This window comes from Pinus tabuliformis, chromosome 1_2 (assembly GCF_031772625.1).
Source record: "Pinus tabuliformis cultivar Carrire ecotype Pingquan chromosome 1_2, CPIR1, whole genome shotgun sequence".
Lineage (NCBI taxonomy): Eukaryota > Viridiplantae > Streptophyta > Pinopsida > Pinales > Pinaceae > Pinus > Pinus tabuliformis.
This window is the reverse complement of record NC_142298.1, coordinates 356,955,833-356,973,980: the sequence shown is the minus strand read 5'-3', so window position 1 is coordinate 356,973,980 and position 18,148 is coordinate 356,955,833. Positions and strand designations below refer to the sequence as shown.

General features: G+C 39.1%; 1 protein-coding gene across 4 annotated transcripts in view; it reads left to right on the top strand.

Annotated features, from left to right (window-relative positions):
- Positions 1-18,148, top strand: part of LOC149205841 (kihadalactone A synthase LFS-like) — a 406,192-nt gene that overhangs the window by 250,425 nt on the left and 137,619 nt on the right. For 3 of the 4 annotated variants that reach the window (XR_016252495.1, XM_089395182.1, XM_089395181.1), the window contains exon 9: positions 9,599-9,644. The exons of the other annotated variant lie outside the window; for it this stretch is intronic. Coding sequence is in view for 2 of the 3 variants with exons in the window: in XM_089395182.1 (XP_089251308.1) it covers positions 9,599-9,644 (46 nt within the window). In the remaining variant the exon portion in view is untranslated. The remainder of the gene's footprint in view (positions 1-9,598; positions 9,645-18,148) is intronic. 4 annotated transcript variants of the gene reach the window in all.

The window sequence follows — 18,148 nt, the reverse complement described above, 5'->3', positions numbered from 1 at the left end:
ACTGCGACCCGATCTTCACCAGTAATTTTTGGCAGGAACTCTTCAGAATACAAGGCACTCAACTCAAACTCAGTACTTCATATCATCCGCAAACAGATGGTCAAATCGAAGCCGTCAACAAATGTCTAGAAACCTACCTTAGGTGTTTCACTTCAGAAAAGCAACACCTTTGGGTACAGTGGTTACCTCTGGCTGAATGGTGGTATAACACCAACTATCATGCAACCACCAAAATGACTCCCTATGAAGCAGTCTATGGTCAACTTCCGCCTTCCCCTACTTCTTATCTCACGGGGTGCTCCAAAGTACAAGCCGTGGATCAACTCCTACAACACCGCGCAACCATGCTCGCCCATCTGCGCGAGAATCTTCATCAAGCTCAGAACCGTATGAAGCAACAGGCCGACCAACATCGCTCAGAGCGCCAATTTCAAGAAGGGGATCAGGTCTTTTTGAGGCTGCAACCATATAAGCAAACATCACTCAAAGCCAAGGGTTGTCAAAAGCTCTCTCCAAAATTCTACGGACCATACCAAGTACTTCAGCGCATTGGAGAAGTGGCTTACAAGTTGGCTTTGCCACCTACAGCAAAAATCCACCCAGTTTTCCATGTATTGTGCCTCAAGAAAGTGATTGGGAACAATTGCCGAGTTCAAACCAGTCTACCTGAATTGGACGAAGAAGGGTCAATCTAGCTTCAACCTGAACAGGTTCTAGACACACGAGACAAGCACCTGCGCGGCCGCATGATTAAGGAGGTCCTCGTCAAATGGAAAGACACCTCTCCGGAAGATGCAACTTGGGAACCAGCCACTATTCTTCAGCAGTTTCCGCAGCTTCAGCCTTGAGGACAAGGCTAGTCTTAAGGGGGAGGGCATGTTAGGGTCCCACCCTAACCCCCTTATTTATGTCATGGGATCACGTCATATTCAAGAGTCAATAAAGCCCATATTAATATTTGTAAGTGGTTAACCCGCAATTAATGACGGGACCACAGTTAGTTGCAAATGGGCGGTAGTATTAGATAGATGGTAAATGGGCGTAGTATTAGATAGATGGTATTAATAAAACCCACGGTACTGGCCCGTGGTATTGCATGTATGAGTCATATATAAAGGATAGAGACTCCCTGCGAGGAGTATCGTGTCTTGTTTTTGTAATCGAGCTCTGCTCTATTGGAGGTTGCCCCCTCGAAGAGGCCTGTGAACATTTTTCTCTGAATAATAAAATCATTGCTATTCTGTGTTCTGGGTATCTTTTCTTCGCTTATTCTGTGTTCTGGGTATCTTTTCTTCGCATATTCTGTGTTTGGGTATTACTTTGCAGGTTAAGAGCATAAAATCTCACTTGCACAAATAAATTTACAATAACCCAAAACCCCAATATATACAAAAATTTAAAATCTCAAAACCCCAACTGCAAAACAAGGGTTAGAAAATAAAATAATTTACAAGTATATTATACAAATTATATTTACAAAATATACAAGTGTACAATGCTTAGAGAAATTTTGAGAAATAAATTTTTGTAGATTTTGACAATGGCTAAATGTATTTCGAAAAATAAATGTCAAACCACAACCTTAGTGAAGTTAGAAAACCATATAAAATATTTAGGATCCAAACATAGTCAGCCTATGCCCACAGTTTGTGAACTTGGAGCCCAAGGGTTGGGGAACCTGCAAACACTATATAATTTCTCAAGAATAAACCGTTAGAACAACAATGAATCGGATCACCTAAGATAAGCCCAAAACTTATCAATAGAATGTTCTTATCATCTACAATGAAATAATGATTTAATAAAATATTAAAGCACCATATAGGAATGCCCGTACCCAGCACATACCACAAATCAATATAACAAAGACACCATGAACTGCACCAGAAAGTCTTCTATTATGATTAATCAAAACATTCCGAGTAGGACAATAGCCTTACACCAGCTTTTACAGAATTACATTAGCCAAACATCAAATGGCTTGAGAGACAAATGACCTCTAATTTATAGATAAATCCTCCAAGTGGAAAATAATAGCTAGTTGGCTTGATTCCACTCAAAATAATTTCGATCATTGATAATCTGTTTGATGATATTTTTAATCTTTGTCGTCAAAAATATTTATTTTTGAGGAATTTGCAAATTTCTTATTAAACCCATTTTTTATTAGCTCAAAAATAATTATTTTGAGCTAATTTCCTCAAAAAATTGACTTTGACTTGACCACCAAGGCCCAAGGGTCCAATATTTCTTGAAATTTCCAATATTCCCTTGGTGGGGGCCTTCAAAAATTAATTTCTTTAAGACCCATCAATTTTTCCGCTTGGAGAATTTAATTTCTCTATCATTTTAATTTTTTACTCTAATTAATTAATTTTTGTTGGAAATACTGAGAGGGGTGGGGGGAATCAGTATTTCTTTTCAATGGTTACTTTTACCAGTTAGATCACTTATATTGAGAACACAAAATGAACAATAAGAATAAATGCTTTTATTAATTTCTTCAATAAATCAAGTACAATATACGTAGGGCTCCAACTCTAGGTGAAGACACTGATCTTCAATCTCCCAGGCTCCAACTTGTATTTTCCAAGCACCGACTTGGACTTCCAAGGCTCCAACCTTATCAATTTTGAGGCACCAACCTCAAGGGCTCCAAGCCTATATCTAGTTCTTCGACTTGGTTTATTGAGGACTCCGATCCTCTAGGGCTCCAACCCTATCTTATCCAAGGCACCAACTTTGAATTTAGGAGCACCACTCCAAGGACACCAATCCTATATTTGCCAAGCACCAACTTGGACTTTCCAAGGCAACAACCACAAGGGCTCCAACCCTATAGCTTCACTTTGTCAAGGTATGTTTGGTTATACTTCACGACTCCCAATGTTTTCTTCAACAAGCCATATTAATCTTCAGTTATGCCTTCACTTAGTCTCCACGTCACATCATCAATGACAACCTTGTTCTTCACATGAAGGTGTCACCACTGCTCTTCATGTCACCCAAACAAAACTTCTTCAAGGTCACCTCATAATGGATTCAATGCATCATGGTCTTCAATGATCTCCATAAATCTTCAATATGCTGCTTCACAAAGTTCTCCAACTCTGCCCTATTCTGTTCTCAAGAGAAGACTTCAAAAAGCTGTATTTGTCCAATCCCAATAAATCAACACTTCGACCACGACAACTATGAAAACTTCGACCACAACAGCTTCAACCACGACAACTACGGTAGCTTCAACCACAACAACTATGGCAGCTTCGACCACGGAAACTATGGCAGCTTCGACCACGACAAATACGGTAGCTTCAACCACAACAACTATGGCAATTTCGACCATGGCAACTACGGTAGCTTCGACCACGGAAAATATGGCAGCTTCGACCACGGAAAATATGGCAGCTTCGACCAAGATTTTATGCCCAAACAGAATTATCCTTTTTTTCGTCCTAAACAATAGTCTCCTTGTTTTCCTCCGCTTTTTGTCTTCTCTTGTACTTCGTATCTCTGAATTCTTGCCTGAATTTCTGATCAAAATGAAGCATTTAGACGCTTATTTATAGAGATTTCGTTTATAACTGAAAGGACACGTCTATTTTAAGTGAGGCCAACTTGTATCACTGAGTGTAGGTCGGCTCACTGCTAGGAATAATTTCCTTAACTTAAAAATTCAATATCTCACAAACTATTGGGAGTTTCGGGGAAAATAAAGGCTCGTTAGAAAGAGGAAAAAATCCTCTTTAAGATGGTCTAGGATCCATTTTCAAAGGATGCCTCCAAGGTGTCCAAAATAATTTTTCTTTGTGACTGTCCTTAAATTTTATGCATAAAAAGTTTGGGACAGCATGAGGAATGTTTGGGACAGCGTGGCTTCTTCATTCTTTGGCTTCTTCATTGTTATCAATGTCATCATAGGATCATAGAGTCATTATGTAGGAGTGCAACATCCATGTAGCATGACGCATGAACAATGTCATGATATACTAGTGCAGTCATAGTGTAGCATCATTAGGATAACTCCAAAATAATCTTCCAACCATCAAATGATCTCCAACCATGTTATCAAGACCTCATCAAGTGCCATCATCAATTGTGGTCATTCATCAAGAATATGACATCATCAAATGTAGTCCTCCATATGTCATCAAGGGCTTCTAAATACTTGGCACTTGGCACTTCTTAAGACTTCTTCATTAGTGACTTGACATATTAATTGATGACATTCTTATGAAACAAGAGTTATGACATCATCATTTGGAACCAGGCATCTCAACAATATTTTCCATCTCGGCTAGTGCCATATTGACATCAATGACAACCTAGATTAACAATCTCCCCCTTTGTCATTGATGGAAATATTCTTGCCCTTTCAACATTCTCTCCCCCTTTGACATCAATGGCAAACGGGGTGCCCAAGTACTCCCCCTGTCAAGCTGCTTCTTTTCTTTACAAATAGTAGTTCTTCATAGGTATGTTACTCCCCCTGTCATGGTGCTCTTCTTTCTGGCAATGTGGTCCATGATAGATGTGCTTAAATTCCTTCATGTGATGAACCAACTCCCCCTCATGAAAGATTACCTGCTAATGATCAAGTGGAAGATATCTTCAATAATAATCCATCAGATGAATAAGGATTATATTCTTCAAGGAGTGTTCCTGAGAGATGATCTATCAAAGAATGATTGTCCATATAGCTCATCAAGGATTTCATAAGACTCATGCACGGATGTATTTTGTAAGAATGCCTAATCATCATAAGCTCCCCCTAATTGTATGCATGGTCTTCCTTTTGGCAGAGTTTCCCCATCAAATGCTTAGATTGTCGAAGATCAGGTCAACAACATGTGTTGTTGGCTAGAGAGTTCAAGATATTTTTGGATTGTATTTGCTTCCTTCTCCATACTTGTGTAAATTTCTTTTCTGGCATAGTTCTATCTTGAGTAGGTGCCCAAGTCAAGTTACAATTACGTGCCATATGTCCAATGTTATGACACTTGAAGCACTCTATGTTGTTCATGAATAAGAATTCATGACTTCTTGCAAAATTGCTTCTCGGATATTGATGGGGAACATTATAATTATCTTTGTGATATGCCCTGCAATCTTTTGCCATGTGCCCAAAGTTTGTACAAGAATAGCAATAACCAAGAAATATACTTTGGTACCTGGGAGAAGAAGGTTTCCTTGATGTACTTTTGAAGTCTTTTTTCCTTGGGATCCTTTGATGATAACCATTTCTTCTTGCATCCTTGACACCATCTGCATGTCTTCTTGGAGGAAGGTTTCTTCCATAGTTGTCTTGACTCTTCTCCTTGCCTTTGCTGGAACTGGGAGCATCAACATTTCTTCCAGGCTTCCTCACATCCTTGTTGTTTGAAGCATTAGGGTTTGCATCATTCTTGCTTGAGGATTCACCTGCATAGCCAAGACCTGATTTATCAAGGGGAGACCTTTGATGATTTAAGATGTCATCTAGGGTTTGAGAGCTTTTCAAGTTCTTATTCAGCAAGTCAACTTCCTTTTTAAGAAAGACAATTTCTCCTTTCAACTTTTCACAATCTTCATCTTTCATAACTAGTTGTTTCTTCATTTCTTCCATCATCTTGGTTGCTTCACACGATTGGGCCTTAAGAGAAGTGATTTCTGATTTTAACTTGGTGATGTCATCATCCTTTTCTTCTAGTTGGCATATCATGGTGTTTCTCTCCTTTTCTGCTTCATCAACTTGTCCTTCTATGAATGTCAAATCTTCCATAACCTTCTCAGCTCCTTGTGCTTGTTTCCTTGCTTCTTCTAGTTGAGATCTAAGGGAGGAGACCTCTTCCTTGTATTGACCAATCTCCGCTTCAAGTTTGTTCAAGATTTTGTGCCTTTGTTCAAGGTGGCTTGACAAGGTATCTTCCTATTTCTTTGCCTTATCCAATTGATTTGTCATGGATATGACTTCTTCATGATGCTTTCTCTTGTTTTGATGAAATTCTTCCTTAATCTTGGCGAGCTCCTCATCTCTTTCTTGTACTTGAAGCTTGACAAGGTCAACTTCCTTCCTTGTCTTGTCCTGGTCACTGACTTGCACTTTCTTCTTAAGTTCCTCATTTTCCTTTTTCAAATTGTTAATCTCTTCCATGTTAGCCATAAGTTTAGTGAGGAGATCTTCTTCAAAATCTTTTTCATTCTCTTCATCTTCTAGGTCTTCTTTAGCCTTGATGTTATCACTCTTATCTTCACCTTCCTTGATGGGCTCTAGATTTCCTTCTTGTTTTCCATCATTTTCTTGACTAGAGATCATTGTCAATGCTCCTTTTGAGTGAAGATCATGAATTTTATCCCATATGTCTTTTGCTGATGAACATTTTTCAAAATTGGCCTTCATAGAATAAGGTAGCCCATTCAAGATTTCTTTCATTGCTCTTGTATTATAATAATAATAATATTATAGTTCCTTGGATTCTCCATCCATCATACTATCAACAATCACCGATTTCTAGACTTCAATGCCTTGAGTTGTTAAGAAATTCCTCATTCTTGCCTCCCATATATCAAAGTTTCCATTGAAGAATGGAGCCTTCATAAATTGATTGACTTCAATTTCGGTGGTTGAGGGAGACACATTTTTAGGAGGATTAGAAACTTTCTTCCTTGGCTTCACCATTTGTGTTCTAATGATCAACCTTCAAGCTGTTAGGCTTTGAGTGAAGGTACTGGCTCTGATACCAACTGTTGGAAATACTGAGTGGGGGGGGGGAATCAATATTTCTTTTCAATTGTTACTTTTACTAGTTCGATCACTTATATTTAGAACACAAAATGAACAATAAGAATAAATGCTTTTATTAATTTCTTCAATAAATCAAGTACAATATATGTAGGGCTCCAACCCTAGGTGAAGACACCGATCTTCAATCTCCCAGGCTCCAACCTATATTTGCCAAGCACCGACTTGGACTTCCAAGGCTCCAACCTTGTCAATTTTGAGGCACCGACCTCAAGGCTCCAACCCTATATTTGGTTCAGGCTCCGACCTGGTTTCTTGAGGACTTCGATCCTCTAGGGCTCCAACCCTATCTTATCCAAGGCACCAACCTTGAGTTTAAGAGCACCAACTCCAAGAACACCAATCCTATATTTGCCAAGCACCAGCTTGGAATTTCCAAGGCACCAACCTTGTCAATTTTGAGGCACCAACCACAAGGGCTCCAACCCTATAGCTTCACTTTGTCAAGGTATGTTTGGTTATACTTCACGGCTCCCAATGTTTTCTTCAACAAGCCCTATCAATCTTCAGCTACGCCTTCACTTAGTGTCCACGTCACATCATCAATGACAACCTTGTTCTTCACATAAAGGTGTCACCACTGCTCTTCATGTTACCCAAACAAAACTTCTTCAAGGTCACCTCATAATGGCTTCAATGCATCATGGTCTTCAATGATCTCCACAAATCTTCAATATTCTACTTCACAAAGTTCTCCAACTCTGCCCTATTCTGTTCTCAAGAGAAGACTTCAAAAATATGTATTTGTCCAATCCTAATAAATCAACACTTCGACCACGACAACTATGACAACTTCGACCACGACAGCTTCAACCACGACAACTACGGTAGTTTCAACCACGGAAACTATGGCAGCTTCAACCACGGCAACTACGACAGCTTCAACCACGACAACTATAGCAGCTTCGACCACGGAAACTACGACAACTTTGACCACGACAACTATGGCAGTTTCGACCACGGCAACTACGACAGCTTCGACCATGGAAAATACAACAGCTTCGACCAAGATTTTATGCCCAAACAAAATTATCCTTTTTTTCGTCCTAAACAATAGTCTCCTTGTTCTCCTCTGCCCTCTGTCTTCTCTTGTACTTCATATCTCTGAATTCTTGCTTGAGTTGTTGATCAAAATGAAGTGTTTAGACATCTATTTATAATGATTTCGTTTATAACTAAAGGGACATGTCTATTTTAAGTGAGGCCGACTTGTATGACTGAGTGTAGGTCGGCTCACTGCTTGGAATAATTTCCTTAACTTAAAAATTCAATATCTCACAAACTATTGGAAGTTTCGAGGCAAATAAAGGCTCGTTAGAAAGAGGAAAACATCCTCTTTAAGATGGTCTAGGATCCATTTTCAAAGGATGCCTCCAAGGTGTCCAAAATAATTTTTCTTTGTGGCTGTCCTTAAATTTTATGCATAAAAAGTTTGGGACAGCATGAGGAATGTTTGGGACAGCGTGGCTTCTTCATTGTTATCAATGTCATCATAGGATCGTAGAGTCATTATGTAGGAGTGCAACATCCATGTAGCATGACACATGAACAATGTCATGATATACTAGTACAGTCATAGTGCAACATCATTAGGATAACTCCAAAATAGTCTTCCAATGATCCAATGATCTCCAACCATGTTATCAAGACTTCATCAAGTGTGGTCATTCATCAAAAATATGACATCATCAAATGTAGTCCTCCATATGTCATCAAGGGCTTCTAAATACTTGACACTTGGCACTTCTTAAGACTTCTTCATTAGTGACTTGACATATCAATTGATGACATTCTTATGAAACAAGAGTTATGACATCATCATTTGGAACTAGGCATCTCAAGTTCTCAACAATATTTTCCATCTTGGCTAGTGCCATATTGACATCAATGACAACTTAGATTAACAATTTTCTGGCTTAGGATTAATTTTATTTTTGCTAGAAAAATTAATTAATTGACAGTTGAGGGCATTAATTATTTTTCCACCCTCAAATATTTTAGCGATGGTGTCTAAGTATGAGGAATCATGCACTAAAATATTTTTTACATAAGATTTTACAAAATTCAACCCTTAAAAGAGGAATACCCGTTTGTTATAGACCCTCAAAATACATATCCAATTCTGCAACATAATAAAATAATTTAGCCAATTAGCTTAAATTATTTCCAAATCACATTTATAGAAGGCTCGATTTGAACACTAGGACTCAACTAAGATTTTGACTATAAATTCCACTCTAGCTTTTGGGTGAGGTTGGAGGGAAAAACTTTGCCGATTATCCGTGTTTATAAACATAGATTAATCAATGAGACGAGAAACCTCCTAGGATGAAATTCATCGCTAAAATAATAGACTTACCTTGGTTGTTACATATATACATAGTCTTACTAGCATCATTTACATTAAAAATTTGCAGAATGGTTTTACAATGACTCAAAACGCTGATCGCTGATGATCTTGATCCTTTGAAAAACTTGGGCACAACTGCTTGCTTGGAACTTTGACAAAATGTGCGCAACAATAACAACATGAAGCATAGAAATTGGAATATGGGAAATTAGATTCTAAGTATGGCTTTGAGAATCAGTTTATTGATTGGTAGATTGAATACCTCCAAGCAAGCCTTTAGACAAGCAATGATGTAGTTATTTGCATATTTGTTTTGTGTGCTAATAAACAGTGACTTGCATATTTGTATATTCATGAATTTTAATTTTCTTGCTAGTTTTCCTTTTTAGATGTTTGGAGTTTTATCATTATATTTCCTTTATAAACCATATTGACATATTATATAATGTGCATTCATTGTGTCTTAGATCTACTTTGCATCGAGTACTATTATTTGGACAGGAGCGTTATTCGGTAAGACAAAAAACCACTTCTCATGGTAGTGTTTTGCATAAGCATATCTTTGTCATGCATTAAATACCTCTTTCTCAAAATAAAATAAAACATAAAGAATATGTAAAAATGTTAGGGAGATCAATATTTGATTTCAATAAAATTTTAGGGGGAAATATGTTCTTAATTTAATCATCTCACTTTTGTTTTATGCATAAGCCTTATTGTGACCATTTCAAAATGTTTCAAGTAGCAATAGTGCGTTAGAAACACATTCCTAACAAATTGATGCTACACTTGCATCAATGCAATGGCAACATAAATGCATAGTGGTATTTCTCTATATGGATAAGAAGTAATATGTAATATTCACCAATTTTGCCAAAATCTATTTCATATCACAATGTTTATAGTAGAACAAGCAGCCTATTACCCGTCATAATGCATTAGGATTGTCCTAAGTTGAAGACCTTGCTCAAGCAAAATGCATTTAGAGAATTTTAACTTGGGAGGCAAGGTGTTGGTTAGATGGATGGTTGTTTATGGATTTTCACCTTGGTGGCATCATCATTCTAGATGTTTGAGGCCTGCACTCTTTGATTATTAATTTGTTGACCTCTGGCGCATACATTGAGATAGAAAATCATCAACTAAGGGCTTCCCATAAGTACTATGGCTCATTATTTGACTTAATTGATCATTAAGGTGATACATTGGTTTTCCTAGCATCACATATGTTCACATGGGTTCTTGCACATGTTTGAAGGGAACATCCGTCAACTTGGGGGTTCATAAGTGTTCAGTGTGATTATTTGAGTCTCTACACCCTTTGGCACCCTTTTCTATGGCATTTAGCTTGGGATTTGTGATGGTTTGTTTGGATGGATGAGATTTCTTCTTGAGTAGCACTTCACATGTGCACATTCTCTAAGGGTGCCCTCATTGTTTGGGATTATTTGATGGTTATATATATGGTCAAACCTCCTTCACACACATCTTTCTAGTACACACCTCTTCTCTTGTGTATGGTTTGATATGAGTTCACATGATGATATGTCATTTTAGGGCCTCTCATGCTTGTGTTGGGGGATGTTTCACTTCTCATGCACCTTCTCCTAGGTCATTGGCTCATGGTTAGAGGTGTTTGGTGGCCCTTGCTCATGGATCTTCTTGTGTTGGGGGATGTTTCACTTCTCATGCACCTTCTCCTAGGTCATTGGCTCATGGTTAGAGGTGTTTGGTGGCCCTTGCTCATGGATCTAGGCCTTAGCATTGTGACGAACCAATCTAGTTCATAAACTAAATATACAAAATATTGGGAATAATATAAAGAAATCCATTTGGATCAAATATTCTATTGAATAAAATATGAGTGATGATAAAATGATGATCAAATTATAATGATGGCCTTGTATAAATACTTAAGTAGGTGCCTTTTCACTAAGAAACATGCCCTTTCATTAATATGTCTCTACATTAATTAATAATTATTAGTATTTATTAGCATCTATATTTATATATATTGATGTTTATTATATTTCTGTCCCCTTTAGAAATGCTTTGTCCAACTACTTTTTATTGAATTTTCTACAATCATGAACAATAGAAACCAATTTTCTAATATGATGAATTAATCCCTTTTGACCTTCAATCAATTTATCTTTAAGCCACTAATCTCATTGACCAATTATACACAGAAAATCTATAATATTCCTAATAGAAAAATTAACAGTAATACCAAACAATGTACAAGGAACAACCAAATAAATAAAGAATCAAAACACAATAGACAACAACAAAAGATTCTGATCCATTTTATTAATATATTGGGAATGGGTACAAAAAATGAGTTGAAAAGATATATCCTGGCTTGCTATGCAGGTTGAGCAAATCCTAGAAAAGATAGCCCGAACTCAAGTGTGGAAGTACCCCCAGAGTGATCTGCGCACCACGCAGAAATAATTTGTTGTTGGTTGCTAGCTTGAATGTTGAACTCAGGGATGAATACTTCTTGAAATGCTCTGAAAATTTAACCTCGAGCTCCTCTCATAAAATCCACAGAAACCTCGAAATGGTTTGTGTAGAAATTTTGAATAATAAACACATATTCAATGGAGATTATCCTGATCATGTACTATTGCGGCATACATACACAATACATAAGCTCATCTACATTGATCATCAATTTAGCAGCATCAATAACAATGAAACATCAATAGCATGCACACATTAACACAGTATGTAACCCAGGGAAAGCTCACAGCTGAAAACCCCACACTATCTGTATATTAATGATTGAGAACATGTAACATTACAATAGTCAATACTCCTCACAAGTATCTAGCACTATCTCCACCTGTTACACACAATACAGCTCAGATTTGATCTCCAAATCTACTCCATTGCTTGCTTGCCTCCACTGCACAATCCTGCAAGAAAATGAATGAGAATGGCTGATCCAAACTCCTATTTACCTTGTGAAAATCACCCACACTGTAAATCACGTGAGCACAAGCTATATTTCACTTGGTATTGGCCCACACTACGCAGAGATCATTGGCATAACTCAATCCCATGCATGTGCACAATCTCATGCACAACTAATAGCAATCTCAACCTCTAACACCTGTCTCCACTGAACTGTACATGCACTGAGTTAACTGATGTATTCTTCAGTTGCATTATGAGTTAATAATTAGTGAATTAATTAATAACTAATTCACACAACTCATCACTTAGTCTATTGAACAGTTAGACTAAATACAACTAGTTCAACTAAGTCAAACTGAACACAACTCCATTAACTACTCATCCAACTCCATAGAACTCAACCACATGAGTTCTAACTGATGTTCTGCATGCAATAGCTCAACTGACTCATAAAGAAAGCGTATTTCCTTCTGACCGCTGCATGTGCCACATCTGTAGCTCAAACTGAAGTGCTCCAAGAGGATAAAATAAAGTTTATAGTCTAAATATTATTATGAGACAATAATATTTGACTTTTCTATTTTTGACTAGCAGTCTAAAAATAGACTTTGATCACTCCTGCTGTGATCCAAAAATAGACTTTGCACCATAATTTGCCTGCGGGCCCACTTAGTGAAGGTGACTCCTTTCCACTAAGCTCCATCATCTTGTTGCATTCTCAACAAGCGTTTCTTGTTGCACACTTTTCAACACTCCCTCTCAACAAAAAAGGCTTCCTCTCAAACCTGATCCTGTAACTCTGGAATGTTCTGCATGCAACACATCTCCCCGCTCCACTTTGCTCCAACAACACTTGGAACAAAAACACTCCCAACTGACCACTCTGTTGGGATAGGAACATACTCTGATGCCGAAGCTCTACCTGCTGCTGACAAGTGCTCCCTCTCTGACATCTGCGCTACTGCAACATCTCCATGCATCTCGCACCATTGCACACCTCTCTGTGCTACCTAGCACTGTGTAAAACACTTGTGCCTCTCGCATTGTTGCAGCTTGCATGCTATGCGCTGTCCTGGGATTCCCTGCACTATCGCTCTCTCTACCGCTCCATCCGCATCTGTCTCTACCGAATCAATCAGTTCCTGCTACTCCACATCGGGGCTCCCGTAGCAAGGTCTCATCCAAGAGGTTGGGTACCTCAAGGATCCTGCCCCTCCTCCTTGGGACGATCAATCCACATCACCCCACCTCCTACCTGGAGGTATGGATGCATGCGATCCCTCAGCCCACCTGGCTCGAAGTTTCCCCCTACTGGAGGTCTCTGCATGAGTAGATGTCTCTACTCGAGCTCCTATCAGCTTCCCTTGTTGTGGCTGCTCCACAACCTCCTGAAGCTTCTGCACCAATCGTGGCTCCTCCACAATCGTCTGAGACTTCTTCTGGCTCTGCATGTTGAGAGGTAATATACGCTCCCTCTCAACCACCAAGTCTCCATCAGTTGCCTTGCTGCTCAAGGCTTTGCATGCATCTTGAACCTCAAGAGCATACAGGTTCTTGACCCGTGAACCAATCTGCTTCACCTGTCTAGTGATGATGTGTCTAAGGAAAACCTTTCCCTTACTGAAGACTACATCATAGCCTCTGTCTTCCAGCATCGCGATCGACACCAAGTTTCTCTTCAGTCCTGGTACATACTTGACATTGGTCAAGGTAAGGCGAGCTCCATGCTCCCTCTGAAAAATAACCGTGCCTACACCTGAGACACTATACTTCTCATCATTACCCATCGCTATGAGTATCTGGAGATCTTTCTCCTCCAAGTACTGAACAAACTCTTGTCACCGGTCATGTGGTAAGAAGCTCCACTGTCAAGAAACCAACCACTTCCCACCATGGATGAAACCATGCATGCGAAGAGTGTGAAATACAACTCGAACTGTGAAGCAAGTGCCTCCCCTTCAGATCCTTCCCCGGATCCCTTCTTAGATTTCTTCTTTGGGCAATTAGTAGCATAATGGCCCAACTCATGACAACGAAAGCATCTCACCTTCGACTTGTCAACCTTCTTCCCATCATTGAAAGAACTGGATTCGGAAAGAGAACCCTTCTCCTTCCCCTTCTTCGCCTTACTCGCTAAGGCACAGTTCTCCTCATCATGCGTAGATGAAGAACTGTCTCTGGTGCGTCGTCTAATCTCCTCTTGCACAAGATCCGACCAAAGTCTCTCCCATCCTGGCAATTTCTCCTTTCCATTCACCCAGTCCTGGTATGCCAACTCTTAGGAAGGCCAAGGAGTGCTAGACTCACCATATCCTCATCCTCAACAGTTACCCCCACACTTCCCAGCTCATCCCGGCATTGGGTGAACTTGGTGAGATACTGGAGCATACTGTCTCCATTCTCACACCTAATGTTTCTGAGTTTATCCTTGAGCGCCATTCCACCAGCTCAAAACTCAACCGCTTCTGATCTAGAATTCGTGAGAACAAAGTATTTCTTGTACAGAGATCGACTGTATGGGCATTCACCGAATATCTCACTTTCCAAAAGAAGGATGAATCCAGAGGCTACTTGGCCCGATTACAGACTCTGCCTGAAGAAATAAAATGTAAACACTTTCTGAATAATAGATCTGATGATCAATCCTCGCTTTGATATCATGTAGAACTTTTTCTACAAATCAGCCAGCTCCGATACCATGTAGAAACTTTGAATAATAAACACATATTCAATGGAGATTATCCTGATCATGTACTATTGCGGAATACATACACAATACATAAGCTCCTCTACGTTGATCATCAATTTAGCAGCATCAATAACAATAAAACATCAATAGCATGCACACATTAACACAGTATGTAACCCGGGGAAAGCTTACAGCTGAAAACCCCACACTATCTGTATATTAATGATTGAGAACATGTAACATTACAATAGTCAATACTCCTCACAAGTATCCAGCACTATCTCCACCTGTTACACACAATACAGCTCAGATCTGATCTCCAAATCTACTCCACTGCTTGCCTGCCTCCACTGCACAATCTTGCAAGAGAATGAATGAGAATGGCTGATCCAAATTCCTATTTACCTTGTGAAAATCACCCACACTGTAAATCACGTGAGCACAAGCTATATTTCACTTGGTATTGGCCCACACTACGCAGAGACCATTGGCATAACTCAATCCCATGCATGTGCACAATCTCATGCACAACTGATAGCAATCTCAACCTCTAACACCTGTCTCCACTGAACTATACATGCACTGAGTTAACTGATGTATTCTTCAGTTGCATTATGAGTTAATAATTAGTGAATTAATTAATAACTAATTCACACAACTCATCACTTAGTCTATTGATCAGTTAGACTAAATACAACTAGTTCAACTAAGTCAAACTGAACACAACTCCATTAACTGCTCATCCAACTCCACAGAACTCAACCACATGAGTTCTAACTGATGTCCTGCATGCAATAGCTCAACTGACTCATAAAGAAAGCGTATTTCTTTCTGACAACTGCATGTGCCACATCTGTAGCTCAAACTGAAGTGCTCCAAGAGGATAAGATAAAGTTTATAGTTTAAATATTATTATGAGACAATAATATTTGACTTTTTTATTTTTGACTAGCAGTCTAAAAATAGACTCTGATCACTCCTGCTGTGATCCAAAAATAGACTTTGCACCATAATTTGCCTGCGGGCCCACTTAGTGAAAGTGACTCCTTTCCACTAAGCTCCATCATCTTGTTGCATTCTCAACAAGCATTTCTTGTTGCACACTTTTCAACAGTTTGGGTTGAATCTAGATGATGAAGAAGCCCTCCAAATGGGGTGTAAATGGCTATTTGACTAGATATATGCCCTACTGGAATTTTGCCCTGTATACTACTCAAAAAATTCTAAAACTTCAGCTGTGGCCTCTCTTCCAAATACCCACAAAAACTTAGAAATGGTTTGGGCTAGATCACAAGATAAAATTCACCCTCCAACGAGTGCGTATGGCCAAACTAGCTATCTAAACTGAGCACAAACCAGAAATTGAAGTGTTGGAGTAGCCCTCTCTCCCACTAATGAAAACCTCCAAAAACCCACCAGAAAACCCCTCCAAATACACCCTTTTGTCACTCCTCTTCAGCGCCTTTCACAACTCCACAAATGCTTATGTAGGCCTGCGTAGTCTCCCTCTACAGACCTGCTAAGAAGATGAAATTCGACCCTCAAATCTGGTACAAATTCCCTACAAATTTTCCTTGAAGTCTCTCCTCCGAATGGATGATTCTCCTCCCAAATTTTTGCTCCACAATCTCCACACCCTAGGCTGCGTTTGGTCTCTCTTTGCTTGACCCTCCACACCCAGGAAATTTGCTCAACTAGGAAATTTATTGCTAGTGTAGCTCCGTGGAAGCCCAGAAATAGACTTCCCAATTTCACAACTAGGGAGACACTCGAAGTTCTCCAAAGAATGAGGTGGAATTTCGCCTGAAACTCCTTGTGCTCAACAACACTCAACTCTAATGCTAAACAATCCCAAGAGAACTCAATTCAGAAGTTAAAGCGACAAAAGATGATCAACGGATGAGTCCATCCTCCTTTTATAATTTCTCCACATGTTTTGTAATGTCTCCATTTTTATTTTTCTTTCTAGTACAGCTAGGGTGGATTTCCAAGGCATGGGATGGCCAGGTCAGTGGAGCAGGTTTATGTCATCAGGGGCCCCAATGGAGTTTTGAGGAGATTTTATGTGGTTTGATGGCATTATCTTGGCATATTCATCATCATGAGCAGTGCTGCACATCTTGTTTTTGGTTTCGTGACTTTCTGATAATTCCTGTAAAACGGGGTTATTATTGGGCATAATTTAATTAATTACGCTCAAGGTGGCATTTTGAGAGAAATATTTGACAAGACACCTGAACGTAATAGCTCGTTGGAACTGAAATGAGAATATCTACAGGATGGGATGCTGAGAAGTGATTTCTAGTGGCCAAAAGAGTATGGTGGGCAATTTACCATTTTCCTTGATTAAAAATGACTTTAATTAGTCATTTAATTAAGGAAAAATAATTAATTGGAGGAAATGGGCCAAAAGTGACTTAAATAAAATAAAATTAAAAGGTCACTTAAGTTAAAGTCAATGGAAGAGCTTCTAGAATAATAATAAAATAATAAAATGAAATGTTTTTAGAGGCTTGGAGATCTATCCATGAGATCTATAAAAGAGGAGGAGGAGGTCATTTGGAGACATTTTGGATTTGTGTATTGCCTTTGTAGTGAGTTTTTGAGAACTAGGTTTTCTACTTCAGCAGTAGCCTTAGGACAGAAACCCATGGGTGATTCAGCGAGAGTGGTGGAGCACCCATCTCTGCCCTTGGTGGATCCATTCAGGGCTCACAAGTTGCAATTTATTGATTTTCAGTTTGTTTTGGAGGCCAATCGCTGCATTATTGCAGATCTATTTGGGGCCATCATCTCAGCGATATTCTTGCTCTTGCACTAGCTTATTTACATATTAATAAAATAAGGTTGAGATCTTCTACATGCTTATATTGTCTATTATTCAATTGCTGGTTTAATTTGTGTAAAGTGTTTATGGTATTGACTTCTTATATTTCTGAAGTATTTCTGAGTTGGAATTTCAAGAAAACCCCAAATTGTAACATTTGGGACATTACAGTGGTATCAGTGTTCCTGACAGCCTAAGTGTCATAATCGTAGATTGCTCGAGAAACTATTGGGCCATGAGCAAATCGTCTGGTGAATACTAAGTATTCTGCAATTGCCATTGTCAAATCATTTGAGTCCGCCTTTTTTCTTAAGGAGATTTATTTTTATAAGGGAAATGGCATATGATTTTCTTTTGGGGTTCCGTAAAACATTTGAAAAGGGGTCGTAAGCCATTGAAGTCTAAAGTTGTAAAGGGCCACTCGTTGACCAATCTGGGTGGAGATTGCAGCATCTGTGGCAGCGGCGGCTCGATAGCACGTAAGGACTCAGATAGGGTCACAGGGGAAATCAGGGACCAAGCTCAACAATTGGATGGATCGGGTTGCCCTCTTCCACGCGAAGTGAATACAATATAGGC